The 28,000-nt window shown below is 41.9% G+C and overlaps 1 protein-coding gene across 1 annotated transcript; it reads right to left on the bottom strand.

The window, feature by feature from the left end:
• Positions 1 to 135: 135 nt before the first annotated feature.
• On the bottom strand, positions 136 to 26,683 carry LOC139411117 (hydroxysteroid (17-beta) dehydrogenase 3). The gene is made up of 11 exons (XM_071156986.1): positions 26,455 to 26,683; positions 12,515 to 12,561; positions 10,697 to 10,772; positions 10,161 to 10,268; positions 9,959 to 10,026; positions 7,145 to 7,189; positions 6,001 to 6,035; positions 5,726 to 5,807; positions 5,526 to 5,591; positions 4,945 to 5,094; positions 136 to 4,844 (listed from the first exon to the last, which is right to left on the bottom strand). The coding sequence occupies exons 1-11, from the start codon at positions 26,603 to 26,605 to the stop codon at positions 4,749 to 4,751; spliced, it is 924 nt and encodes a 307-aa protein (XP_071013087.1). The 5' UTR covers positions 26,606 to 26,683; the 3' UTR covers positions 136 to 4,748.
• Positions 26,684 to 28,000: the final 1,317 nt, after the last annotated feature.

Here is a 28,000-nt window from a genome sequence, read left to right as displayed (position 1 = left end):
GCAAGTTGAACATGTCTGAGTTTCTTAGTTCTGACTAGAGTGAGTGAGTGTATGTTAGTGTTTTCAAATACATGCCAATACTTTCCAAGTTTATTTCAGAATACAGTAGAGACAGAATCTAAAAGCCCATGGTTGTTTGGCAAGTATTGAATGTTTTATTGCCACTTTGCTGAAATATTCTCAAAATAGTATACATTTCCTGCACTGTAAAACCGGATAAGTTCTGGCTACTTAAACATTTTTAGGAAACTGATTACCTCAAAACAATTTAGTTAAGAAACTTAAATAGCTGAAGTGTGGAGTACAACATCATATGAGTAATACAAATGTAAAAAAATTGAGTAAGGTATACTTACATTTTTCATGTAAGTCAACTTACAATGGTTATTTTGATTTCTCTATACATAAAAACACGAAATAAATGTAGTCAATATGGGGAAGTGAGCACTACATCATGTTTTAATGTCAAAGGCACTTTTATTTTCTCCCCAATTGGTAGTTAGTCTTGTCCCAACGCTGCAACTCCTGTACAAACTCGCTAGAGACAAAGGTCGAGAGCCATGTGTCCCCCGAAACACGAACCTGCCAAGCCGCACTGCTTCTTGACACACTGCTCACTTAACCCAGCCGCACCAACGTGTCAGAGAAAACACAGTACAACCGGCGACAGCATGCATCTGCCCGGCCAGCCACAGGTAGTCGCTAGAGCACAATGGGACAAGGACATCCCAGCCGGCCAAACTCTCCCCTAACCCGGACGACGCTGGGCCAATTGTGCGCCACCTCATGAGTCTCCCTGCATCACAGCCTGGGATCAAACCACATTCTGTAGTGACGCCTGTAGCACAGCAATGCAGTTCCTTAGACCACTGCGCCGCTCGGGAGTCAATTAATAAGTATAAGTTGCAATACTTGAAATATTTGAGTTTAGCAAAGCCCACCTTACTTAGAAACTATAATCACCTCCGGATGAAATGCGTGCCCAAAGTAAACTGCCTGTTACTCAGGCCCAGAAGCTAGGATATGCATATAATTGGTAGATTTGGATAGACACTCTAAAGTTTATACAACTGTTAAAATAATGTCTGTGAGTATAACAGAACTTATTTGGCAGGCGAAACCCCGAGGACAAACCATCCAGGATTTGTTTTTTTTGAGGTCACTGTGTTTTCAAATGGTTTTCTATGGGAAACTATATTCATGAGGCATCTGGTTACAGTTCCTATGGCTTCCACTACATGTCAACAGTCTTTAGAAATTGGTTGATGTTTTTCTTTTGAGAAATGAAGAAGTAGGGTGGTTCAGTGTGAGTGTCAAGCCAAGTGGACTCTATTGTTTGTTGCGCGGGACCTGGAGCTCGCTCCACGTTGATTTGATCCGCTATTGAACACAGTATATTCCGTCTTAAATTTTATCGATTATTTACGTTTTAGGATACCTAAGGTTGGATTAGGAAAGTTGTTTGAAATGTTTGGACCAAGTTTACAGGTAACTTATTAGATCAATTGTAGTCATGTTGGGCGAGTTGGAACCGGTGTATTTCTGAATCAAACAATTTGGGGACATAAAGAAGGAATTTATCAAACAAAGGGACCTTTTGTGATGTTTCTGGGACATTTTGGAGTGCCAACAGAAGAAGATCTTCAAAGGTAAGGCATGAATTATATCGTTATTTCTGACTTTCGTGTCGCACCTCCCTGGATTAAATATGTTTGTCATGCATTTGTATGATGGGGCGCTGTCCTCAGATAATCGCATGGTTTGCTTTCGCCATAAAGCCTTTTTGAAATCTGACACGGCGGCTGGATTACCAAGAAGTTAAGCTTTATTTTGGTGTATTGCACTTGTGATTTTATGACAGTTAAATATATATAATAATTTAATTAGAATTTCGCACTCTGCAATTTCACCGGATGTTATCGAGATGTTCCGCTAGCGGTAACAGGTCAAATATAAATCAGTAAATACAAAACAGTTAGTTAACTACACTCAAAAAGCTTTAGCTTAGAGCTCCGAGAGCGGTTGAAACATGAGACATACGTTTACGTAGTTGATTGGCCCAGTAAGACACCAGTGCCACCGGCCTCCTCTTCTCTCACTGTAAAACTTTTGAGGAAACCTGTTGCACTAAATATATCTGAGTACAGTTACATAAAGTGAATTTATAGTAATTATTCAAACCAATAGTCACTGTGACCCTGTAGGGGGTCCAGATTTGAGTTATATCAGCTTGAAAATGTTAAATATAATTTCCTAGTGTGCCTTGCCTTTTCAAATGAATTATAGAGTTACCACCCATGACTGTATTTGTTAGTGACAGAGATATGGTTGTTGAATTCATTCACTTTAAGTCTTGTGGTCTTCAACAACTGAGTTCCTAGGCAAATGTTATGATATTAATTAAAAATTTTATGACAATACATTACAAGACCTTATTTTATATACCCTTATACAGTGGCCTGAAACTCATGGTTTACAGGCCACATCAGTCCTTCAAGTAGGGTTGCAGAATGCTGATAACTTTCCCAAAATTCCCAGATTTGGTTGAAGGATTTCCAGGAATCTTCCAACGGGGGAAATTTACCTGCATTTTGTCCTGTACCTGCAAGTCACATTATGCTGTAATTTCTATTGGAATCCAGCCTGTTAGGCTATCCAACAGTTAACATTTGTATTCACCCGCAACCTGATAATAACTGCCAGGGTTAGGAACAATGGGAGGAGACTGCCTAAGCCATTTAAACTGGAACAACCATTTCAGTAAGAAGTTAAAAATTCAAACTAAATTATTGGATTAGTTTATAAAAATGTATGTTATTTATCTTTGTGTAGTATAAGATTAATCAATCAATCACTCAATGTACATTAAAAAACACAGATTCCAAAATATCGACCCACAGCAGAGCATGCTGGGAAAGGTTGGTGTGACTTCTCATTTTCAGTCAGTATCACATAAACATTGATTTTGAGTTCAACTTACTAGAAGTATGAGTTAAAAATGCCTTTTACAGTCCTCTTGTTTTAGAAATACATACATGTGAAAAAGTTATTTACAGTGCATTGCGAAAGTATTCGGCCCCCTTGAACTTTGCGACGTTTTGCCACATTTCAGGCTTCAAACATAAAGATATAAAACTGTATTTTTTTGTGAAGAATCAACAACAAGTGGGACACAATCATGAAGTGGAACGACATTTATTGGATATTTCAAACTTTTTTAACAAATCAAAAACTGAAAAATTGGGCGTGCAAAATTATTCAGCCCCCTTAAGTTAATACTTTGTAGCGCCACCTTTTGCTGCGATTACAGCTGTAAGTCGCTTGGGGTATGTCTCTATCAGTTTTGCACATCGAGAGACTGAAATTTTTTCCCATTCCTCCTTGCAAAACAGCTCAAGCTCAGTAAGGTTGGATGGAACAGCAGTTTTCAGTTCTTTCCAGATTCTCGATTGGATTCAGGTCTGGACTTTGACTTGGCCATTCTAACACCTGGATATGTTTATTTTTGAACCATTCCATTGTAGATTTTGCTTTATGTTTTGGATCATTGTCTTGTTGGAAGACAAATCTCCGTCCCAGTCTCAGGTCTTTTGCAGACTCCATCGGGTTTTCTTCCAGAATGGTCCTGTATTTGGCTCCATCCATCTTCCCATCAATTTTAACCATCTTCCCTGTCCCTGCTGAAAAAAAGCAGGCCCAAACCATGATGCTGCCACCACCATGTTTGACAGTGGGGATGGTGTGTTCAGGGTGATGGCTGTGTTGCTTTTACGCCAAACATAACGTCTTGCATTGTTGCCAAAAAGTTCAATTTTGGTTTCATCTGACCAGAGCACCTTCTTCCACATGTTTGGTGTGTCTCCCAGGTGGCTTGTGGCAAACTTTAAACAACACTTTTTATGGATATCTTTAAGAAATGGCTTTCTTCTTGCCACTCTTCCATAAAGGCCAGATTTGTGCAATATACGACTGATTGTTGTCCTATGGACAGAGTCTCCCACCTCAGCTGTAGATCTCTGCAGTTCATCCAGAGTGATCATGGGCCTCTTGGCTGCATCTCTGATCAGTCTTCTCCTTGTATGAGCTGAAAGTTTAGAGGGACGGCCAGGTCTTGGTAGATTTGCAGTGGTCTGATACTCCTTCCATTTCAATATTATCGCTTGCACAGTGCTCTTTGGGATGTTTAAAGCTTGGGAAATCTTTTTGTATCCAAATCCGGCTTTACACTTCTTCACAACAGTATCTCGGACCTGCCTGGTGTGTTCCTTGTTCTTCATGATGCTCTCTGCGCTTTTAACGGACCTCTGAGACTATCACAGTGCAGGTGCATTTATACGGAGACTTGATTACACACAGGTGGATTGTATTTATCATCATTAGTCATTTAGGTCAACATTGGATCATTCAGAGATCCTCACTGAACTTCTGGAGAGAGTTTGCTGCACTGAAAGTAAAGGGGCTGAATAATTTTGCACGCCCAATTTTTCAGTTTTTGATTTGTTAAAAAAGTTTGAAATATCCAATAAATGTTGTTCCACTTCATGATTGTGTCCCACTTGTTGTTGATTCTTCACAAAAAAAATACAGTTTTATATCTTTATGTTTGAAGCCTGAAATGTGGCAAAACGTCGCAAAGTTCAAGGGGGCCGAATACTTTCGCAAGGCACTGTAAAAGGCATCATATCTTATTTACAGACATGCATACAGTACATGATGATAACATAATGCATGTGTTGATCTCCTATGACCTATGTCCCCACTCTTTTCTTCACATACTCCAGTAGACTGTCCTGCATGGTCTCACTGTGGAGGATCTGCAGAGGAACAGCCTGTACCATCCAACCCTGTAGAGACAACACACAGCACACACCTGTTTCAATGACTGAAAACAAGGTAAATACTCCTCCACCTTTCCATATGTGTAAATGTTCTGATGTGTTTTACCAGTACTGTGTGACAGATGCTGCCGTAGGTCTTGTCCCCGGCTTGGAGGTACTCCAGGGATGTCCTGACAAAGTCTTCCGCTGTCAGGGTCACCATGTTGGACTTCTGGTAACCCGTCATTGGGGTGGACACCCCAAATGGAGCCACTGCCTGGACACAGAGACACAGGAGAGAAACAGAGCAAAGCAGACATATAGAGCAGACAGTGTTGAGGCCAGTTCCATTTCAATTCAGTCAAGTGGGGAAGTGAATTTACCTTAAAATTCAAGAATAGTAAAATGCCATTTATTTCCCTTATGATTTTTCAATTCTTGATTTAGCTCTCCTCCTGAATTCACATTCACGTTGCTGTACAAACCAATGAATACAATTTGTATTTATTTATTCTACCCTTATTTTACCAGGTAAGTTGACTGAGAAAACATTCTGATTTACAGCAATGACCTGGGGAATAGTTACAGGTGAGACAGGGGGATGAATAAGCCAACATACACAGTCAATGCATGTACAAACGATTTGAGTGCCCTCCCCCTTTTATATGAATGTAAAATAGATCCATGCACCCTGATGCGTCACTGCACCTGTATCATGACTCTGTTTGCTTTATATTCAGCCTGCAGACCTTGAGAGAACCTCTCCACAAACACCTGTACAAAGACAGCAAGGCAGAAACATTGAGATCACTTTTATTATTTGTTATAGAAACTACTAATTCCAGAAGCATCGCGTACAACCGACTGATCATCCTGTGCTTAGAAAGAGATAGCAGGTCTGTACTAGCCTTTGATGCACAGTACATGGTGTACATGGGGGAGGGAACACTGGCCACACCAGAGGAGATGTTCACGATCACTCCCTTCCCTCTGCAGAGGAATTAGACAGTCAGGATTACTCAGGTTCTCCTCTCCTGACATTCATCAACATATGTTCATCCAGTAATTAACAGGATTTTAGATTAGACTAATTATAGTCTCAGTATAAATAAACTGGACTTTTGATTTAATTGACAATGTGAAGTCTCAAATATTGGCTTGAGGAAAACCTCTCCAAAAACACCTCTTCTCCATCCCTGGCAGGACTATTTGGCACATCTGTGGAACAAAGACAAGTCGGTTAAAAACAAAGACACTTAATTAAAGGGATACTTCGGGATTTTGGCAATGAGTCAGAAGCAGGGCCGGCGCCCTGGACAGGCATGTGATTTCCACAGAGGGGAACGCTTTCTTGCTCACAGGACCTCCTATTTGGATCTAGACCGTCATTTTTGATTTGTTTCTTATAATATTAAGAGTTCAATAAATTGTATTCGTGGAGTGCCTTTGTTACAACTATTAACTGTAAGCGTTGGTGTTGGAACCCGGTATCAGCTTCTTTTTACAATGACAAAGTGCAAATAAATACCCCAACCACCAAGTGCAAGGTCAGCAAGATGTGTGGTCAAACGACAAAAACATCAGTAGCCTAAACATCATTACAAGTGCCAAGTGTGCTTGATAATAGTGAAAATCATCACATAAGCAATAATGACAATATGAATATGGGTTGATATGCAAGCAGTCAAAAAGGCAGTTGGAAATCAGTTGATGATTTTATTATTTTGCTTGAGATGTCGGGCCTGCTCCCTCAGTGATTTTGTGCTGATAAAAGCCCGTAAAATTGTCACCTGCTTGTTCTATTGGGAGAAACTCCACAAATACAGGTGTGCCAAGCTTGTAACGTCATACCCAAGGCTGTAATTGCTGACAAAGGGGCTTCAACAAAGTACTGAGTGAAGGGTCTGAAAACTTATGCAACTTATTCAGTTTATTTTAAATTTTTAATACATTTGCAAAAAATGTATGGTCCAGTTTTTGCTTTGGCATTATGGGGTATTATGTGTAGATTGATAAAGGGGAAAAAGCTAGGTGTTAATCCTAGTGTCCTGGCTAAATTTCCAATCTGGCTCTCATACCATCATGGTCACATAATCATCCCCAGTTTACAAATGGCTCATTCATCCTCTCCCCTGTAATTATTCCCCAGGTTGTTGCTGTAAATGAGAATGTGTTAGTTAGTAATTGTGCTAGCACTAGTCAGCAACTTCCTTCAAAAGACATATCCATGAGTTCATCTGGGGAAGTAGATAACGGGCCTCATTGCCAAAATCCCAAAGTATCCCTTTAAGCATAAACTCCACTGATGGGCTTCAATATCTACCCACCTTGACCAAGGCTTTTACATTGCAGTTGATCACTTTTGTAATTCTCTGGAAGAACAAAAAAAAAAAAAATGTGAAGTGTGTTCCTCTTTCCTTCCTTGTCATCCACAGGTAACATTTTATTTTTTATTTTATTCAACTAGGCAAGTCAGTTAAGAACAAATTCTTATTTACAATGACAGCCTACCAAAAAGCAAAAGGCCTCCCGCGGGGACAGAGGCTGGGATTCAAAGTAAATTAAATTAAATAAAAATATAGGGCAAAACACACTTCACAACGAGAGATAACACAGAACTACATAAAGAGACAACTAAGACAACAGCAGAGCAAGGCAGCAACACAGCATCAGCATGGTAGCAACACAACATGGTAGCAGCACAAAACACAGTACAAACATTATTGGGCACAGACAACAGCACAAAGGGCAAGAAGGTAGAGACAACAATAGATTACGCAAAGCAGCCACAACTGTCAGTACGAGTGTCCATGATTGATTCTATGAAGAGATTGAGATAAAACTGTCCAGCTTGAGTGTTTGTTGCAGCTCATTCCAGTCACTAGCTGCAGCGAACTGAAAAGACGAGCGACCCAGGGGTGTGTGCTTTGGGGACCTTTAACAGAATGTGACTGGCAGAATGGGTGTTGTATGTGGAGGATGAGGGCTGCAGTAGATATCTCAGATAGAGGGGAGTGAGGCCTAAGAGGGTTTTATAAATAAGCATCAACCAGTGGGTCGTGTGACGGGTATACGGAGATGACCAGTTTACAGAGGAGTATAGAGTGCAGTGATGTGTCCTTTAAGGAGCATTGGTGGCAAATCTCATGGCCGAATGATAAAGAACATCTAGCTGCTCAAGAGCACCCTTACCTGCCGATTTATAAATTACGTCTCCGTAATCTAGCATGGTCATCTGAATCGGGGTTAGTTTGGCAGCTGGTGTGAAAGAGGAGTGATTACAATAGAGGAAACCATGTCTAGATTTAACTTCAGTCTGCAGCTTTGATATGTGCTGACAATGTACCGTCTAGCCATACTCCCAAGAACTTGTATGAGTTAACTACCTCAAGCTCTAAGCCATGAGAGGTAGTAATCACACCTGTAATCATGACCTTTGCTTTGGAGTTGTTCAGAACAAGGTTAAGGGTTGTTGGACACTAAGAAAGCTTTGTTGTAGAGCATGTAACACAACATCCGGGGAGGGGCCAGCTGAGTATAAGACTGTAGCTAAATGGATGAGAGAGCTTCCTACTGCCTGAGCTATGTTGTTGATGTAAATTGAGAAGAGCGTGGGGCCTAGGATCGAGCCTTGGGGTACTCCCTTGGTGACAGGCAGTGACACATCCATAACCTGGCCGCAAACCAGATTTCATACCAGAGAGAATACTAAAGATATCAAGAAAGCCAGTCAGTTGATTATTGGCAAGTTTTTCCAACACTTTTGATAAACAGGGCAAAATAGAAATAGGCCTATAACAGTTAGGATCAGCTTGATCACCCCCTTAAATAAAGCACAAACTGTGGCTGCCTTCCAAGCAATGGGAACCTCCCCAGAGAGGAGAGACAGGCTTGGCGGTGATAGAAAGCGTCTTAACCATCTGACCCAGATGTTTTTTGGGGGTCAAGTTTAGGAGCTCCTTTAGCACCTCGGACTTACTGACCACCTACAGGGAGAAACGTTCTAGCGGGGCAGGGGAAAAAGAGGGAGGAGCGTCGGAGCTAGTCGCATTAGAATGGGTGGGAGATGAGGAAATGTTGGACGGGCAAGGAGGCATGGCTGAGTCAATTAGGAATCCTGACTTAATGAAGTGGTGATTAAAGAGCTTAGCCATGTGCTTCTTGTCAGTAACAACCACATCATCAACATTAAGGGACATGGGCAGCAGTAAGGAGGAGGGTTTATTCTCCAGGTCTTTAACCATTTCCAGAACTTCTTGGGGTTAGACCCACAGAGAGAGCACTGATCCTTAAAGTAACTAACTTTGGCCTTCCTGACAGCCTGAGTTCACTTATTTCTCATTTGTCTGAACGAGAGCCAGTCAGCCTGAGTATGTGTGTCACGAGCCTTTCGCCAAATGCAAGTGCAATTCTTGAGGTGGATCAACATCAACGTAATAACTGGCATATTATGACATCACACCAGTGGAGCCTGGTGGGAGGAGCTATATGAGGACGGGCTCATTGTAGAGGCTGGAATGAAATCAATGGAATGGAGTCAAACGTGGTTTCAATGTTTGATCTGTTGAATACAGTTTCATTTATTCCATTCCAGCAGTGGAAGCTGCTGAAAGGAGGACAGCTCATAATAATGTCTGGAATGGAGTTAATGGAATGGTATCAAACACGTGATCTCCATGTCATTGATACCATTCCATTGACTCCATTCCAGACATTATTATGAGCCATCCTCTCCTCAGTAGCCTCCACTTTGTCACACAGCGCGTTGGATAAAGGTGAGGTGGGGCGAGAGGAAAGGGGAGTGTGAGGAACAGGTAAGAGGACAGGTGAGGTACGAGGACGAGATCTTAATTTGATCACTCTTTTGTTGAAAATAACATTTGTGCATAGCAGGAATTGCAAACTTGTAGTGTATTCAAGGTTTAAAAGGCTTCTAAAGTTTGTAATTTCCAATTGAACATTTCAGACTTGATTTGCCCTAACGTCAAATGCATCAGCCCTTACAAAAATGTATATTAATTATAATACACAAAATAATTCACATTTCCTGTTGCTAAAGGATTATTTTCCTGCTGTATCAAACTGGCTCAAATGAAGATCCTACATCTGTAGGTGAACCAATATTGTATGTCTCCTCTCACCTGTTCCAGGTCCTTAGTCTGCAGGAACTTGCAGGGAATATGACTAGGCAGAATCCCCACGTTGTTCACTGCATGAATTGGATAAGACCAGGTTAATGCCACTCGGCAGCTGTCATTGGGATAGGTTATTGGGATAGGATAGGTTACTATTTTTAGAGATCAGTAAATATAACGAGGAGTAATAATGAAGGACAGCGCGCACCTAATACACTGATATTTAAGCCTTTCAGGTTCTCCTCAATGTGTTCATACATGTCATCCTCAGTGAAATCAGCAACGATCACTTTCACTTTCTGCCCCGTGGTTTCTCCTGTGAAAGAGAAAGGTCACAAAATGAAGTTCCAGAGATACATTGACCTAACATCTAAACCAGGGGTGTCGAACTCATTATGCACCGGGGGGCGCATATGGTCTTCATCGAGGTCCGGAGGGCTGCACCGAATATGTGTTATATTTCCTCGCTGTCAAAGTGTGTAAAAATAGTCCTATATCCATCGTTTTTGGAAATTCGACCCTGACGGTGTAGCTTTAATTTCCGTGATTATTAGAGAGCTGGAAACAGTCAAGAAACTCTTTAAATGTAGGTCCATTATAATTTCAAAAACAATATATGTTTTTACACAAACCATCCTCGGGATGGATTGAACCCCTGCGAGCAGTATGTCTGACACTCCTGATCTTAACCCTCAAAGACAATGTTGCTCATCCCAGAAGAAGAAGTATGTTAATTCCTCCCACCTATCTCCAGTGCCACCCGGTCCAGTTTGTCCTTGGTTCTGCTCAGGATCACCACGTTCAGCCCACGTCCTGCCAGCTGCACAGGTAGGACAGAACTACATGGAGTTAGTGATGGACAGGTAGGACAGAACCACTGGAGTTCGTGATGGACAGGTAGGACAGAACCACATGGAGTTAGTGATGGACAGGTGGGACAGAACCACATGGAGTTAGTGATGGACAGGTGGGACAGAACCACATGGAGTTCGTGATGGACAGGTAGGACAGAACCACTGGAGTTCGTGATGGACAGGTAGGACAGAACCACTGGAGTTAGTGATGGACAGGTAGGACAGAACCACTGGAGTTAGTGATGGACAGGTGGGACAGAACCACATGGAGTTAGTGATGGACAGGTGGGACAGAACCACATGGAGTTAGTGATGGACAGGTGGGACAGAACCACATGGAGTTAGTGATGGACAGGTGGGACAGAACCACATGGAGTTAGTGATGGACAGGTGGGACAGAACCACATGGAGTTAGTGTTGCACAAGTGGATAGAACCACATGGAATTGGTGTTGCACAGGGGGATAGAACCACATGGAGTTAGTGATGGACAGGTGGGACAGAACCACATGGAGTTGGTGTTGCACAGGTGGATAGAACCACATGGAATTGGTGTTGCACAGGGGGATAGAACCACATGGAGTTGGTGTTGCACAGGTGGATAGAACCACATGGAGTTAGTGTTGCACAGGTGGATAGAACCACATGGAATTGGTGTTGCACAGGGGGATAGAACCACATGGAGTTAGTGTTGCACAGGGGAATAGAACCACATGGAGTTAGTGTTGCACAGGGGGATAGAACCACATGGAATTGGTGTTGCACAGGGGGATAGAACCACATGTTGTTAGTGTTGCACAGGGGGATAGAACCACATGGAGTTAGTGTTGCACAGGGGGATAGAACCACATGGAGTTGGTGTTGCATGGGGGGGATAGAACCACATGGAGTTAGTGTTGCACAGGGGGATAGAACCACATGGAGTTGGTGTTGCACGGGGGTAGAACCACATGGAGTTGGTGTTGCACGGGGGGATAGAACCACATGGAGTTGGTGTTGCACGGGGGGATAGAACCACATGGAGTTGGTGTTGCACGGGGGGATAGAACCACATGGAGTTGGTGTTGCACAGGGGGATAGAACCACATGGAATTGGTGTTGCACAGGGGGATAGAACCACATGGAGTTGGTGTTGCACGGGGGGATAGAACCACATGGAGTTGGTGTTGCACGGGGGGATAGAACCACATGGAGTTGGTGTTGCACAGGGGGATAGAACCACATGGAGTTGGTGTTGCACGGGGGGATAGAACCACATGGAGTTGGTGTTGCACAGGGGGATAGAACCACATGGAGTTGGTGTTGCATGGGGGGATAGAACCACATGGAGTTGGTGTTGCACAGGGGGATAGAACCACATGGAGTTAGTGTTGCATGGGGGGGATAGAACCACATGGAGTTGGTGTTGCACGGGGGGATAGAACCACATGGAGTTGGTGTTGCATGGGGGGGATAGAACCAATGGAGTTGGTGTTGCGCGGGGGGATAGAACCACATGGAGTTAGTGTTGCATGGGGGGGATAGAACCACATGGAGTTGGTGTTGCATGGGGGGGATAGAACCACATGGAGTTGGTGTTGCATGGGGGGGATAGAACCACATGGAGTTGGTGTTGCATGGGGGGGATAGAACTATAGGCAGTTAGGGATGGACAGGTGGTATGTCATGAACAGCCACAGTCACATTCAGAGACAGCAATGGTAACTTACCTCAAAGGCGTAAGCCTTCCCTATCCCATCTGACCCACCAGTGACCACTGCAACAGAGCAAGATGGGATAGGATGTCACTGCAAAATATCTTTACACATTGCTACTGATAGAAGTATCCAGGCAGTACTATTTCCCACCACTAGAGGCTTCATGCACCACAGCATGGGTGGACTGCTCCACTTGGAAGTTGTGTTCTCATCGGGCCTGAAAGTTAGAGCCAAGTCTGATCCAAGCCCGGTAAACTGAAACCCGAGCCCAGCCCAATATCAGAGATATTAAATTAGCTTTAACCCGAAAAGGAGCCATATTTCTAAAAAACAGTATATTGATTTAAACTGGTGCTGAGAACAATGCAGAAGAGGCGGGTGACAGAGACTGGAAAACTCACCTAAATTGTGATCAACTGAATGATGAAACTATTGGAATAAAGTAGGCTAATGCAATTGAAGGCATGTATCAAATTGCTGTTTTATACTGAAACTCCCAAAGTCATATCCAATAGTCATGTCACCTAGATGATCATTTCGCTCTGCTTTGAGACAAGTGTGGAGGAGTCGTCTTGATAAATCAATTAATAGGCAGGTTTCCATTGACCCAGTTGTATTCGACAAAAGCAGTCGCAAAAAAAATAATTGCAACATGTGTAATGGAAACGACAGATATAGAAGTCTTCTATAAATTAGGTTGTATGTGTAGTTCTAAAAGGACAACACACCACATCATCACTGACTCCAAGTGTACTTCAATGTTTTTTTTATTTTTTTCTTCTTTGAACCTTGATTTAACTAGGCAAGTCAGTTAAGAACACATTCTTATTTACAATGATGGCCTAGGAACAGTGGGTTAACTGCCTTGTTCAGGGGGGGGCAGAATGACAGATTTAACCTTGTCAGTTCGGGAATTTGATCTAGCAACCTTTCGGTTACTGGCCCAATGCCCTAACCACTAGGCTACCTGCTGCCCCATTACTAGGGGGTAACTAGTCCCCTGAGGTTAACTAGCCCCCCCCCCAACACGAGATGTCACCAAACACTTTCCCTGGCTGCCACTGCTCTGTAAGTGAAAAAGTTGTAGATATATTCCAATGAAGTTAGATGTACAAGTAGGAAAGCCTTACGATAAATAATCCACTTGTTTAGAGAGAAACATTTAGATAATTTTTCAGTAAAGTTAGTAATATGTTGGATGAGTGTGTTGGTGGCAACTCGCCTCCACCTTGTCGGGGGTAACTGGCCCCTAGGGGCTAGTTACCCCTATATGGTTATGATGTGTTTCTACCTGTCATTTAGACAATGACTATCCCAGTTAGTGGTAGTTTATGCTAATTTTCTAGTTAGTAACCTTACTGGCAGTAAATGCTAGCCAGCTAGCTAGTTAGCATAAACTGCTAGCAGAGCTAGCTCGCAACCTTACTACCCGATCGTCTGAGGTAAAATACATTCAAAAAAGATAATAATTAATTGCAGTTGTAAATGTTTCCACCAGTGACTGATAGCTTTACAGTTAATGTTACTTTATAGTCTTTTAGTTGCTTTACACAGCATTTTGTCATATAACGTTCGTTAGATAGCTAGCTACGTATAACCTTACTACCAGATCATCTGAGGTAAAATACATTCAATAAGATATCGTAATTGCAGTTGTAAATGTTTCCACTATTGACAGAAAGCTTTACAATTAATGTTACTCTAAAGCCGTTTAGTTATTTTACACAGCATTTTATGTTATATAGCTAGATAGCTAGCTACGTTTTTAAGAGAGAGCTTTAAAATCTATCCCTCTATAAGTCAATAATAATACTTTAAGTCATGTGGTTTGAAAGAAACTGGTTAGTCTTAAGGTACACAGTCCTGTGTGGGGTAGTTAGGGTTAAGGGCCATCTGTTAGATTAGGAGTTAGGTGTAAGGATTAGGGGCCATTTGTTAGATTAAGGGTCAGGTCTTAGGTTAAGGGTCAGTTCCTTACAGTTACTAATATAATTCAATGTTTTTATTTTCAGATGAGAACATACAAGAAGAAAACAGACTGAAGAAATGAGTCAACACAGCATGCACTGAAGGTAATGGAAAATGGGCATATCTTAAAGGGAGCTGCCAGGGTGCCCAACATTCCATCAAGAGCACTACGGCAACGAGGAAAGGAGGTGAAAAATCCAGGCTTCAGCCAAATGGGTGGGTGCCAGTCTTCTCTTCCACATATGAAAGTGACCTCAACCACATTCAACAATTGGAAAGAACCCTATTTGGCTTAACATCATGGGACGTGAGAAGACTCGCCTTCGTTCTGGCAGAGGGGATGGGAATCAAGCAAAGGTTCAAGAAAGGACAGGGGCACGGAGGGGTGGATTGGTTCAGTGGCTTAAGTGCAACCCTCAACTTTCAGTTCGAGTACCGCAAGCAACCAGTCTTACAAGGGCTGTGGGCTTTAATAAGCCTAAGGTTGACCAGTTTTTACGGCCAACAAAGATGTTTCAAACAGCTTCAGGCAATGTTCCCTCCAATTCTGTGTAACTTCCAGCAGGTGTTTACTGTGAACACCGAGGCTGTACCTGTTTTAAGTTACAGTTTCAGACAGTGTAGGATACTGTGGCTATTTGATCATAATATAGACGTTCCAGAGTGGCCTACCACCAAAAACAATGGAGAAAATGTATCCCATAACATTTTAACATGATTAGAGAATCAGACAAATTATGCTACTCTCTGCCTATTGGCTACTTACCTTATTCAAGCCTGTCTCGAAATACAACCAATACCACTGCCATCACCACTAGCACTACTGCCACCACCTCTACCGCCACCACTACTAACACTACCGCCATCACCTCTACTGTTGTGCTGATTAAAGAAGAAATAAAACTGGCCTTCTTTAGACTAGTTGCATCAGCATTTGTGGGTTCGATTACAGGCTCGAAATGGCCAGAAACAAAGAACTTTCTTCTGAAACTCGTCAGTCTATTCTTGTTCTGAGAAATGAAGGCTATGACATGTGAGAGATTGCCAAGAAACTGAAGATCTCGTACAACGTTGTGTAATACTCCCTTCACAGAACAGCGCAAACTGGCTTTAACCAGAGTAGAAAGAGGAGGGGTTGGCCCTAGTGCACAACTGAGAAAGAGGACAAGTACATTAGTGTCTAGTTTAAGAAACAGGCGCCTCACAAGTCCTCAACTGGCAGCTTCATTAATTAGTACCCGCAAAACACCAGTCTCAACTTTTTCCACATTTTGTTAAGTTACAGCCTTATTCTGAAATTGATTTTAAAATAAAAAAAAAAGAGTTTTTAATCAATCTACACACAATATCCCATTATAATTAGCCCTTGATCAAGGCAGTTAACCCACTGTTCCTACACCGTTACTCTGACAGAGCTCTAGAGTTCTTCTGTGGAGATGGGAGAACCTTCCAGAAGGACAACCGTCTCTGCACACTCCACCAATCAGGTGTTTATGGTAGAGACGGAAGCCACTCCTTAGTAAAAGGCTCATCCACTTGGTGTCAGACTGGGGCGAAAGTTCACCTTCCAAAAGGACAGCGACCCTATGCACACAACCAAGACATAGCAGGAGTGGCTTCAGGACAAGACTCTGTGTCACGCACTGATCTGTTTTCACTTGTCTTTGTGATTGGCTCCACCCCCTCCAGGTGTTGCTGATTTTCCCCAGTGTATTTATCCCTGTGTTTCCTGTCTCTCTGTGCCAGTTAGTCTTGTATGTTCCAAGTCAACCAGTGTTTTTCCCGTTCTACAGCTTTTTGCATTTCTCCTTTTTCTAGTCCTCACGGTTTTGACCCTTGCCTGTTCTGGACTCTGTGCCTGCCTGCCTTACCATTCTGCCTGCCCTGACCTCAAGCCTGTCTGCCACTCTGTACCTCCTGGACTCTGATCTGGTTTTGCCTGTCCACAACCATTCTCTTGCCTACTACTTTTGGATTAATAAACATTGTAAGACTCCAACCATCTGCCTCCTGTGTCAGCATCTGGGTCTCGCCTTGTGTCATGATACTCTGAATGTCCTTGAGTGACCCAGCCAGATCCCGGACTTGAACCCGATCAAATATCTCTGGAGACCTTACAATAGCTGTGCAGCGACACTCCCCATCCAACCTGACAGAGCTTTAGAGGATCTGCAGAGAAGAAATGGGAGAAACTCCCCAAATACAGGCGTGCCAAGCTTGTAGCGTCATAACCAAGAAGACCCGAGGTTGTAATCACTTCCAAAGGTGCTTCAACTAAGTACTGAGCAAAGGGTCTGAATACTCATGTAAATGTCATATTTCAGTTTAAAATGTTTTAATAGCATTTCTAAAAACCTGTTTTTGCTTTGTCATTATTCGGTAGTGTGCAGATGGATTATTTTTGTAATTCTGTATCCATTTTAGAATAAAGGCTGTAATGTAACAATGTGGAAACAGTCAAGGGGTCTGAATACTTTCCGAATGCACTGTAACCATACTAAACGTAACATATCATACTAATTTGAGCGTACCGGATTTACATTTACTATATATAAAATTTACTTTAAATTGATTCTGCCGCGAGAAAACAGAATCAATATAACATATGTTCTGGTACTGTCAATCGGTGGCTCGTTTTTGGAGTCAGGTCCAGGCATGGTTGTTATGTCATAATATCAGGGTTCAGATCAACCTGCAGACTGTATTGTTACGGGATCCGAAAAACCACGATCCGTCAATGGGAAATATTATTATACTCTTGGGTAAAGTATTTCTCTTTAGAGCAATATTAGTAGAAATGCTACAAATTGGGAGGTTCAGGACCCTCATAAGACATCATAGTGAAATGGAGGGCTGTAATTGCAAATGGAAATAGCAAAATGACATTATACTGGGAAAGATGGGTGAATCTGTGAACATTAGAGGGTTGGAGTTAAGATCATAATGGTGGATTGGCTGCTGTGGGTGAAAATCCAGCACTTGAAGAAAGAAGAAATTAGGAACATATGTATAATTATTTAACTACATGTACGGTAGATGTGAGAGAAAATAGCTGTAAGTAGCAGTAGAAGTATTGTTGTCCATTAGTTTATCCAATCAGGGTAGGTATGGTAGGGGGGAAAAAAACGATTAAATTGATAGAATTCCCCCCCCCCCCCTCTCTAAAGTTGTCAGTGATGAAATTCAAACACGCAACATTTTGGTTGCTAGACATTCAAGTTATACGCCTGACCCTTCTTTCGTTTTTTGTAACCTTCTGTTTTATGTAACCATACCAAGCTAACATATCATACTAATTTGAGTGCACTGAATTTATTTTTACTGTTACGTCTAGTAAATGAGACCAGGCCGGTGCCTGGTAAATGCATGGCCTGGTAAATGCATGGCCTGGTGCCATTCCATTGGTCACTCCACCCACTCGGGGCACTGGGCCATGCCAAATGAACTGTCCCAGTTCATCATGATGTCAATTGGCTTGTTCTCACTGGCTGATGAATGATGGGTCCTATTTAAACCCTGTCATTTCCTTGTTTGAGAGACAGGACCGGGAACGGGTTGGTATGCTGACAGGTTTTTCAGGCATGATTGAGCCTGGGTTTTCTTTTGAACCCATTTTTTTATTCAGTTTATGTTCCTTGTTGCTCAGTCCTCTTCTTTTCTTTTGTAAGTAATTGTACAATTCGCCGGCTGTTTTAGCCTCACCCTGGTAAGAACAAACAATTCTGCATCGTTGCCTCCTCACTGTTAAAATCCAACTACCACAGGAGGTTGGTTGCACCTAAATTGGGGAGAATGGGCTTGTGGTAATGACTGAATGGTATGAAATGGTTTCAAGGTATTTGATGCCATTCCATTTGCTCAGTTCCAGCCATTATTATGAGACGTTCTCCCCTCAGCAGCACCCACTGCCAACCGCATGGTAAACTTCACACACACAGACACACACTGTAGCTGTAGCTGTGGATAGTGAACAAAGAAGTTCAGAATAACAACCTTCGAGATGGAACCGAATGGAACACGAAAGCCCTGGAATGTTCTTCTCTGAGGGGAAGGGAGGGGTGTTGAAGGGAGCATTGGTTAGTGACCCTATTATAACAAAGGCAGCAGCATCTGAAAGCTGTGGTGTTTGGCTGGAGCTGAGTGGTCTCAGGGCTATCCAAGCTAGCCGGTGTCTCTTTCTCTCTCAATAGCAAGATGTGGTTATCTAGCCTCTGACTGTACAGTGTTAGGAATGTCTATTCTTCTCTTAACACTAGTCTTCTCCTGCATCGCTTCAGGGCAGAGAGCTGAAGTAAGAACAGATGCAAAGCACACCAGAAACCTCCCACAGTCAAATTAGAAATCACACGGTATGGGACACTACACAACGAAATACACACACACACCCACACATTGAAGGCTACACACACTCCAACCTAACACTGAAAAAGGCTTGATTGTGAAAGGAAAGAGAAACACACTCATGTTCCTTTGATTTCCAATGAGTTGGAAAGACTCCTCCAAGTTAAGGGGAAAGAAAGGAATAATTCACCCGGAACATACTGTTCTACAGGCTTTTTTTCCCATGTACTTGATTGGAATGGAATGAAAGTGGAGCTTGGGAAAAAGGAGGCCGTCAGGCTGGGTATTGTTGGTCCTTCACGGTGAAAGAGAACACCACAGCATTAGCTAGCACTGTTGGAGGCGGAACAACTCAGCTCAGAGGAGAAGACGGCCCAGTAACACCAGGAGACTGCTGCCTCAGGAACACAGGAAGTTGATATGTGTTTGTTTAACCTTCAGTCTGTGTTTGTGTGTATGTTTGTGTAGCCTTCAGTGTGTGTTTGTGTCCGTGTCTGTGTTTTGTTTGCGTTGCCCAGAAGATGATCTGATAGGAAAGTGACTCCGAGATTTTCAGCAAAGACTTGTATAACTAAACCAAGATAGACCACAGCCTGTTGTATCCAATGGGAACAAATGAGTCATAGTGGGCAGAACAAGGAAGAAGGTGGGCAGATCCAAGCACGAGCTAGCGAGATCCTATTGGCACATTCTAGCATATGTCTGCAAATTTCTATTTGGGAACGCCTACTCTGAAGTGCGCCATGTGCAATAACTCAATTCGCCTGTGCATTTCGCCTGTGCAACACTATTTTTAAAAACTTTCGCAAAGGGCAAAGTCTACAAAACTTAGTCCACTCTGTTCATAACATTTGAGGTATGGGAACAGAAAACTTTATTGAGATTAAATGTTTAATTGATGAGAATATGTGCAAAATGTCAGCCAAAATCCATCTCGTTCCATCTTCTCCCAATGTCGGCCAGTGGGCTTCCTATCAATACCATATTTGTTAGTGAGTGGAAACGCTAAGCGGATGCTTCACATTTATCTGTGCTTTCAGCCTCCCATAGAGGGCTGGCCATCATTGATGACCTCGGTTTAAATGTCATGCTGGTGTGTCAACATGCCTGGTATGGCAACTGTTCTCTCTGCTACTGTACGACAAGCGGTACCGGAGCACCAAGTCTAGGTCCAAGAGGCTTCTAAACAGCTTCTACCCCAAAGCCATAAGACTCCTGAACATCTAGTCAAATGGCTACCCAGACTATTTGCATCGTCTCCCCCCCCCTTTTAATAACTCTACCTACATGTACATACCACCTCAACTCACCGGTGCCCCTGCACATTGACTCTGTATCGGTGCCCCCCCTGTATATAGTCTCGCTATTGTTATTTTACTGCTGCTCTTTAATTACTCTCTTATCCGTTTTTTTTTTTTAAACTGCATTGTTGGTTAGGGGCTCATAAGTAAGCATTTCACTGTAAGGTCTACCTACACTTGTTGTATTTGGCACGTGACTTATAAAATGTGATTTTATTTGATACAGCAGACTTCACACGTAGGCTACACGGGCAGGGGTATTAAAACCTTATGAGGTCCGGAGTACTGCTGGTTTTCTGTTCTACCTATAATTAATTGCACACACCTGGTGTTCCAGGTCTAAATTAGGGAGTGAACGTTATTTATATTAAGGGTTACATTGAAAAAATCAGACCTCTCTGAAATTATAATGGGTGGCCCTCCCTTCAGCAAAATATATTTGATATAAACGCTCCCTGAATGCTTGGAGAGAAAAAATAATTGACCCTCCCCTATACCCAAAACAATAATTAAAACATAATGGATAGCAGAGAACATGCCTACCATTTACCCTCACTTCTTGGACAGACCAGAGCCTTAGATATGCAGTTTTAGAAACTGTTCTTCGTCCTGTAAGCCTTACATGGCAACGCAGGAATTTTTAGAGCACAGGGCTACGAGTCATTAGGTTGCTGGGTTCACAGACCACCATGGACAAGAGTAGGGGTGAAAATATCTCCTTTATAGTTAAAGCATTGCATGAATCTATCATCGTGTTTGCAGGTCCGAGATAAAATAGCTTTTTATAAACATTTCATGCAATTCTCCATAATTTCACATATTAGCAGAATTGTTTTTAATACCACACAAATTACAGAAATAACAGGCTAAGAATGGACAGAGAGATTGGCCTGTGTGTTCATCTTATCATATTTCTCTAATGCCAAATCAGTGTGTCTTGTTTGCAATGAAACTGTCCCTGTTGGCAAATAATTCAATCTGAGACATATTTAGGAATCGGAGCATGGTACTTTAAAAATGTAGGGCCACCTTTCCACCCCAGACAGAGTAGACCTACTTACTCAGGGAAATGTAAGCTTTAACTGCTGGCTACTCTTCTCCGTTGCTTAACCTAACGAGAAAATGTTTCCCCAAAAACTGTCTGGGTTTAAACATCTTCCATTGTACAGAAAATGAATAGCTTAAATCGATTGATAGGTGACAGAATTATTTGACTTCCAAGCTGAGTATGCTTTTAGTCTCCCGGCTATAGAAGGTTGTAGCTCAGCCTCTGAATGTCAAAGAACAAAACAATGATATCCCCATATGCATCAGTCACGTCTTTCCCAGGTATTTTACAGCTTGGTTCTAGCATAAAGCATTGCGGACCAGAGCAATGTCATAGATCACTTTATATAATCAGATCTGTTTTATTTTCTTCAAAATCTTAAGCTAACAAGGGGTAGGCCTGTGCTTTGTGTCCTTTTCTTTAATAAAATGGTAGGCCTATGGCATACCCTCTCATGCCCCCTCAAGATTTGTCATGGGTCCCCAGATCCTCAAAAAGTTTGACAGCTGCACTATCAAGAGCATCCTGATCGGTTGCATCACCGCCTGGTGTGACGCTACAGAGGCTAGTGTGTACGGCCCAGTACATTACTTGGGCCAAGCTGTAGATCCTGACATCCAGGATCTATGTATTTTCTAGGCGGTGTCAGAGGAAGGCCCAAAAAATTGTCAAAGACTCCAGTCACCCAAGGCATAGACTATCTGCTACCGCACGGCAAGCAGTACCGGAGCGCCAAGTCTAGGACCAAAGGGCTCCCAAGCCATAAGACTGCTGAACAATGAATCAAATTGCCACCTGGACTATTTACATTGACCCCCACCCCCTTGTTTAAACACCGCTGCTACTCACTGTTTATTATGTATCCATAGTCACTTTACAAATTACCTCGACTAACCTATACCTCTGCACATTGACTCTGTACCGGTACCCCCAATATTTAGCCTAGTTATCGTTGTGTAATTTTGTTGTTACTTTTTTATTTTGTATATTTTTTTTAACTTTAGTTTATTTAGTAAATATTTTCTTAAATCTATTTCTTGAACTGCATTGTTGGTTAAGGTCTTGTAAGTAAGCATTTCAAGGCATTTCACCTGTTGTATTCGGCGCATGTGACAAATAACATTTGATTTGAATTTGAGTCTTGGTTTTAACTTAACAGCCCTAATTTCATCTGTCAAACACGTAGGCCTACCTCTTGTTTTTTTAAATAGGAAGAAATAGGCTCCAACATAAAGGCCTGTTGTTGTTAGTAAAGTCTAATTAAAATGAAGATGGTTTAAATTAATTATGCATACTTGAATTTGACTACTTTCAGCACCATGAGCTGTCCATTTCCGATTGATTGTGCCGCGGCTGCTGCTTCAAGTTTCAGCAACACAATGTAAGTTACTTGAATCTGGTTTATTGTGAGGTCAATAACTCTGATAAATACATCATAGGCAAGAAACATTGTTTTTAATAAAATAAATTATAGTAGTAGCAAGCTATCAAAGTTGACCTCCGGTCCTCCTCCTCATCTTCGCGGACTAGCCTATATAGGCTATAGGCTAGTCCGCACGCAAGACAATTTGGACTACAGTAGGCCTAATCCCAAATTATTTACAGAAGAAACCGTTGCCTTTCCTCCAGAACGGCCACCGTAGGCCTACACAGCACAGACATTAGTTAGCCAGCACACAAAAAAGTTTGGGATCAGCAAGAGCAGAGCAGGCCGGGGCTCAGGGTTGGAATATCCAGCCTAGTTTTATTTACACTATCCCAGCAGCTATGTTAGAAATATAACTGCTCTGTGCTTCTCCATGCATGCCCCACATAGCCTATAGGGTATGGGTCATTTGATTGAGATCACCCTACATAGCCTATAGGCACAATTGATATTGCCCACCCAGTGGAGAATCAGAGATGAGGGGCGGCATCGGGCACACTTGATACAGTGCCTTGCGAAAGTATTCGCCCCCCTTGAACTTTGCGACCTTTTGCCACATTTCAGGCTTCAAACATAAAGATATAAAACTGTATTTTTTTGTGAAGAATCAACAACAAGTGGGACACAATCATGAAGTGGAACGACATTTATTGGATATTTCAAACTTTTTTAACAAATCAAAAACTGAAAAATTGGGCGTGCAAAATTATTCAGCCCCTTTACTTTCAGTGCAGCAAACTCTCTCCAGAAGTTCAGTGAGGATCTCTGAATGATCCAATGTTGACCTAAATGACTAATGATGATAAATACAATCCACCTGTGTGTAATCAAGTCTCCGTATAAATGCACCTGCACTGTGATAGTCTCAGAGGTCCGTTAAAAGCGCAGAGAGCATCATGAAGAACAAGGAACACACCAGGCAGGTCCGGGATACTGTTGTGAAGAAGTTTAAAGCCGGATTTGGATACAAAAAGATTTCCCAAGCTTTAAACATCCCAAGGAGCACTGTGCAAGCGATAATATTGAAATGGAAGGAGTATCAGACCACTGCAAATCTACCAAGACCTGGCCGTCCCTCTAAACTTTCAGCTCATACAAGGAGAAGACTGATCAGAGATGCAGCCAAGAGGCCCATGATCACTCTGGATGAACTGCAGAGATCTACAGCTGAGGTGGGAGACTCTGTCCATAGGACAACAATCAGTCGTATATTGCACAAACCTTTATGGAAGAGTGGCAAGAAGAAAGCCATTTCTTAAAGATATCCATAAAAAGTGTTGTTTAAAGTTTGCCACAAGCCACCTGGGAGACACACCAAACATGTGGAAGAAGGTGCTCTGGTCAGATGAAACCAAAATTGAACTTTTTGGCAACAATGCAAAACATTATGTTTGGCGTAAAAGCAACACAGCTCATCACCCTGAACACACCATCCCCACTGTCAAACATGGTGGTGGCAGCATCATGGTTTGGGCCTGCTTTTCTTCAGCAGGGACAGGGAAGATGGTTAAAATTGATGGGAAGATGGATGGAGCCAAATACAGGACCATTCTGGAAGAAAACCTGATGGAGTCTGCAAAAGACCTGAGACTGGGACAGAGATTTGTCTTCCAACAAGACAATGACCCAAAACATAAAGCAAAATCTACAATGGAATGGTTCAAAAATAAACATATCCAGGTGTTAGAATGGCCAAGTCAAAGTCCAGACCTGAATCCAATCGAGAATCTGTGGAAAGAACTGAAAACTGCTGTTCACAAATGCTCTCCATCCAACCTCACTGAGCTCGAGCTGTTTTGCAAGGATGAATGGGAAAAAATTTCAGTCTCTCGATGTGCAAAACTGATAGAGACATACCCCAAGCGACTTACAGCTGTAATCGCAGCAAAAGGTGGCGCTACAAAGTATTAACTTAAGGGGGCTGAATAATTTTGCACGCCCAATTTTTCAGTTTTTGATTTGTTAAAAAAGTTTGAAATATCCAATAAATGTCATCCACTTCATGATTGTGTCCCACTTGTTGTTGATTCTTCACAAAAAAATACAGTTTTATATCTTTATGTTTGAAGCCTGAAATGTGGCAAAAGGTCGCAAAGTTCAAGGGGGCCGAATACTTTCGCAAGGCACTGTACATGATTCCATGTGTTATTTCATAGTTTGTCTTCACTATTATTCTACAATGTAGAAAACCCCTTGAATGAGTAGGTGCCCAGACTTTTGACTGGTACTGTATACATAAAAAAAAAGTATAATATAATGGCGAGATGCTTATGTCTCCGCCCTAACAATGAGAGTCGTTGTCCCAAAGGCGAAAAGGCAGACTACAAGATTAGGTCCAAAATAAACCCATAAAAACACATTGGGTTTGTTTTGGACAGATTTTGGCGAGAGTGAAACCTCTCCCTTTGCCTCTTCCTCTCTGCCAACAGTAGAAAAGAGGGGAATATCTTCTTTCTAATGATAACTTTGTTTCACCTCCTAATATTGAGCAAATTACACTCACTGGAGTATCTGACATAGGCTTTGAAAAAGTACCCGTGAGTACCAGTCATGGCAAATTTACGCTGTCTGCTGGCACTCTTTCTTGACTTGGAATTACATTTTTGCCAACATATTGCTAACCTTTGTTAAACCAGCTAAACAGCTGCAATTAGCGAACATGTTTGGAGTAGGCCTGGCACAATTATTGTATAATAATCATCTTAATACATTAATTTTAGGAGAAGGGGGAGTCAACATTAAATTCAAGTAAATAAAGTTTAACCAATAGCAGTTTTTAATTTGTATATAACATTGGTAAAGTTGAAGGGGAAGCTTCATTTCCAAAAGCTCTATAAACAGTCAAAACCATTCTTTTTTTGAGACACTGGTGTCACCAAAGCTGTGTTGTATTCATTAGGTATGTCTTTCAAAGATGGACATATTTTTTTTTTTAAATGGCGCTTGTAATGCATTTTCATGACAATTAAGAATGACCTAAAATTCCATAATCGTCACAGCCCTAGTTTGGAGTTAGCCTATTAGCTAGAAAGGTATGTTAAGAGTTTACACTTCTTTCAATGTTAATGTGGGCAGGTCAAAATAATGAAAAATTATTGACAAATTTCATTTCAAAATATTGATTACTTATCATCATTCACCGGATAATATGATGGAGGTCCCTGGGTCGCCGGTTTGCCTGGGTAGGAAAAGGTTGAAGACCCCTGCCATACACCGTTTACACTTAGTTTAAAGTATCTTAACAGTGTGTAGACATCATGCTTGCTTTTCCTGGGCTCTATGTCAGTCAGTTCGATAATCTCCCCAGGTGACCCTGTCAGATGACACACTTCATCCCCGCCAGATAATATGTGTCAACATAACATCAACGTGATAATAAAATGGCATTGATAGCTGTGGTGTAAAAAAACAACCTTCATTTACCCACCTATATTCTATAAAGCCTCCTTACTGATCCACCTAGCTGTGAGTGACCTTATCGAGTGTTTCCCAGACATTTAAAGATCTGGAAAATGTTTTAATAATGGGCTTTTATCCCGTTCCAGATATAACTCTTTGTTCTTCAGTATAATTTGCACAGTGGGGTCACGAGTTGCCACATTTCATTACATCCAGTACAATACCTTAGAAGCAAGTTGAGACCACAAGGTGGAACAGGGACTGAAGTAGGACTTTGTCATGTAGTGCTCATAGAAAGACTGAATTTACATCATTCGTTTTTAAAACCTCATGAAACGTGTTTACAGATTCTTCTTCCTAATAAGTTACTTATAATCAGTAATGTAACTTCAGCGCATGTCAGTTATTTATTCTGGGTAAACACACACACACACACACACACAGACAGACAGACAGAGAGAGAGCTCACCTGCCCACTCTCCCATTGATGTAAAGAAGGAATCTGGCTGCGGGAAGCAAACTCTGGGATAAAGCATCTTAGCGAAGTGGACCATTTTCACTCCATAAAAGACTACGACTGCAGCACCAAGGCAGACAAAGAACAGCTCCATTAAATCCATGGCAGACCCACTGGCTCTTTAAGATTGTCTGGCTGCAACAACAAACTCGGCCTGTGTGTGAGAATGTGTACGTCTGCTCTGACCACAACACAATTCCTCAGCCCAGACATACACACTGGGGAGTGTCAGGGGGAACATAGCCACTCCCCCCACACACACCTCTCCTGTAGGCTACACAAAGCAAACACACACACACACATCAAATCAAGCTACACCTCCCCTTTCAGTTTAGTACCAAGCATGCAATTTGTCAGATGTCGTCTCTGCCTCTCTGTATCAAATTCCGATGACTGAGTTAGAGTAGAAAGGCTCTTGTGCATTTCCTACCAGCTGCCTTCTTGCTGAATCAAGACAACTTTCTGGAAAAAGTCCTAGTGCCACCCATATGGTATGGACTGTATGTAAGCTATTTTGACATGAGTTACATAGAAAAAAAACAGCCACGATTGCCAGGAATCACAACTGGGAATAGGACGAGTCTAAAAAATGTTTTTTTTTTTTTTTTTTTTTTTTTTTTTTTAAATCGGCACCCAAAAATACCAATTTCCGATTGTTATGAAAACTTGAAATTGGCCCTAATTAAATCGGCCATTCCGATTAATCGGTCGACCTCTATCTTGGATACTCAGTTTCACCAGCACATTGAAGAAGACACAGCTGTGCACAGGCACGGGCTTTAACTGCTTAATTTGTACTGTTTAAAAATGCATGTTGGCCTTCTTAAGAATGCATCAAGGAGACTATAGTAAATGGAAAAAAACAGAGACAAACCCACGCATTTGCCCAATGCAAGTGCTTGTATGCAGCAGGCACAAACAAGAAAATAAGTGTAATTTACAGGTGACCTAACATCTGGGAATAATCTATTCGGACTCTCACACACTCTCCCCAACATTCCCACATAGATCACATCATATGACAGTTGATTCACTGATCTTTTGACATATTTCCTTGTGGACCCATTTTATCCATGGATAACAGGGAATATTGTGCCATTTTGTCACCCTGAACCACAGTTCATCAAAAGGCAGAGTGTGGTAGGTCAATGGCAGAACTTGAGTTGGGAAGTGCTTGATCAAGATGGCTGAGGTTTGTGTGCTTGTGTCTTATCAATTTAAGGGACCATTTTGACAATAGCCCATCTGTAATGTATTTTTGTAGGCAAAAAAAACAAAACAATAAAACAATTACACTACTCTATACTGAAGATGGTAAGTACATGCAGTACTAATTACTGTAATTGCAAAATACATATCAGTATTTCTAAAATGGGAAATAGTTAATTATCTCAATCTTGTGGTTAAATAGTATTGTCTTCATTCATAAGGTGCTGGTGGCAACAAAATATGCTAATTCATCAAAACGCAACTTCCCTTACGAAAAAGCACTATGGGA

The sequence above is a fragment of the Oncorhynchus clarkii genome, chromosome 6, assembly GCF_045791955.1.
Source record: "Oncorhynchus clarkii lewisi isolate Uvic-CL-2024 chromosome 6, UVic_Ocla_1.0, whole genome shotgun sequence".
Classification (NCBI taxonomy): domain Eukaryota; kingdom Metazoa; phylum Chordata; class Actinopteri; order Salmoniformes; family Salmonidae; genus Oncorhynchus; species Oncorhynchus clarkii.
Note: the sequence above shows the minus strand (reverse complement) of the source record. Positions and strands in the feature narration are given on the sequence as shown.

What these genes read in the sequence shown, in the direction of transcription:
- LOC139411117 (XM_071156986.1), bottom strand. Translation starts at nt 26,605, where the DNA reads ATGGATTTAATGGAGCTGTTCTTTGTCTGCCTTGGTGCTGCAGTCGTA. An exon ending in CCGGGTGGCACTGGAGATAG is followed by an intron (nt 10,269 to 10,696) that starts GTGGGAGGAATT and finishes TCTCTTTCACAG; the next exon opens with GAGAAACCACGGGGCAGAAA. An exon ending in ATGTAAAAGCCTTGGTCAAG is followed by an intron (nt 6,036 to 7,144) that starts GTGGGTAGATAT and finishes TTTGTTCCACAG; the next exon opens with ATGTGCCAAATAGTCCTGCC.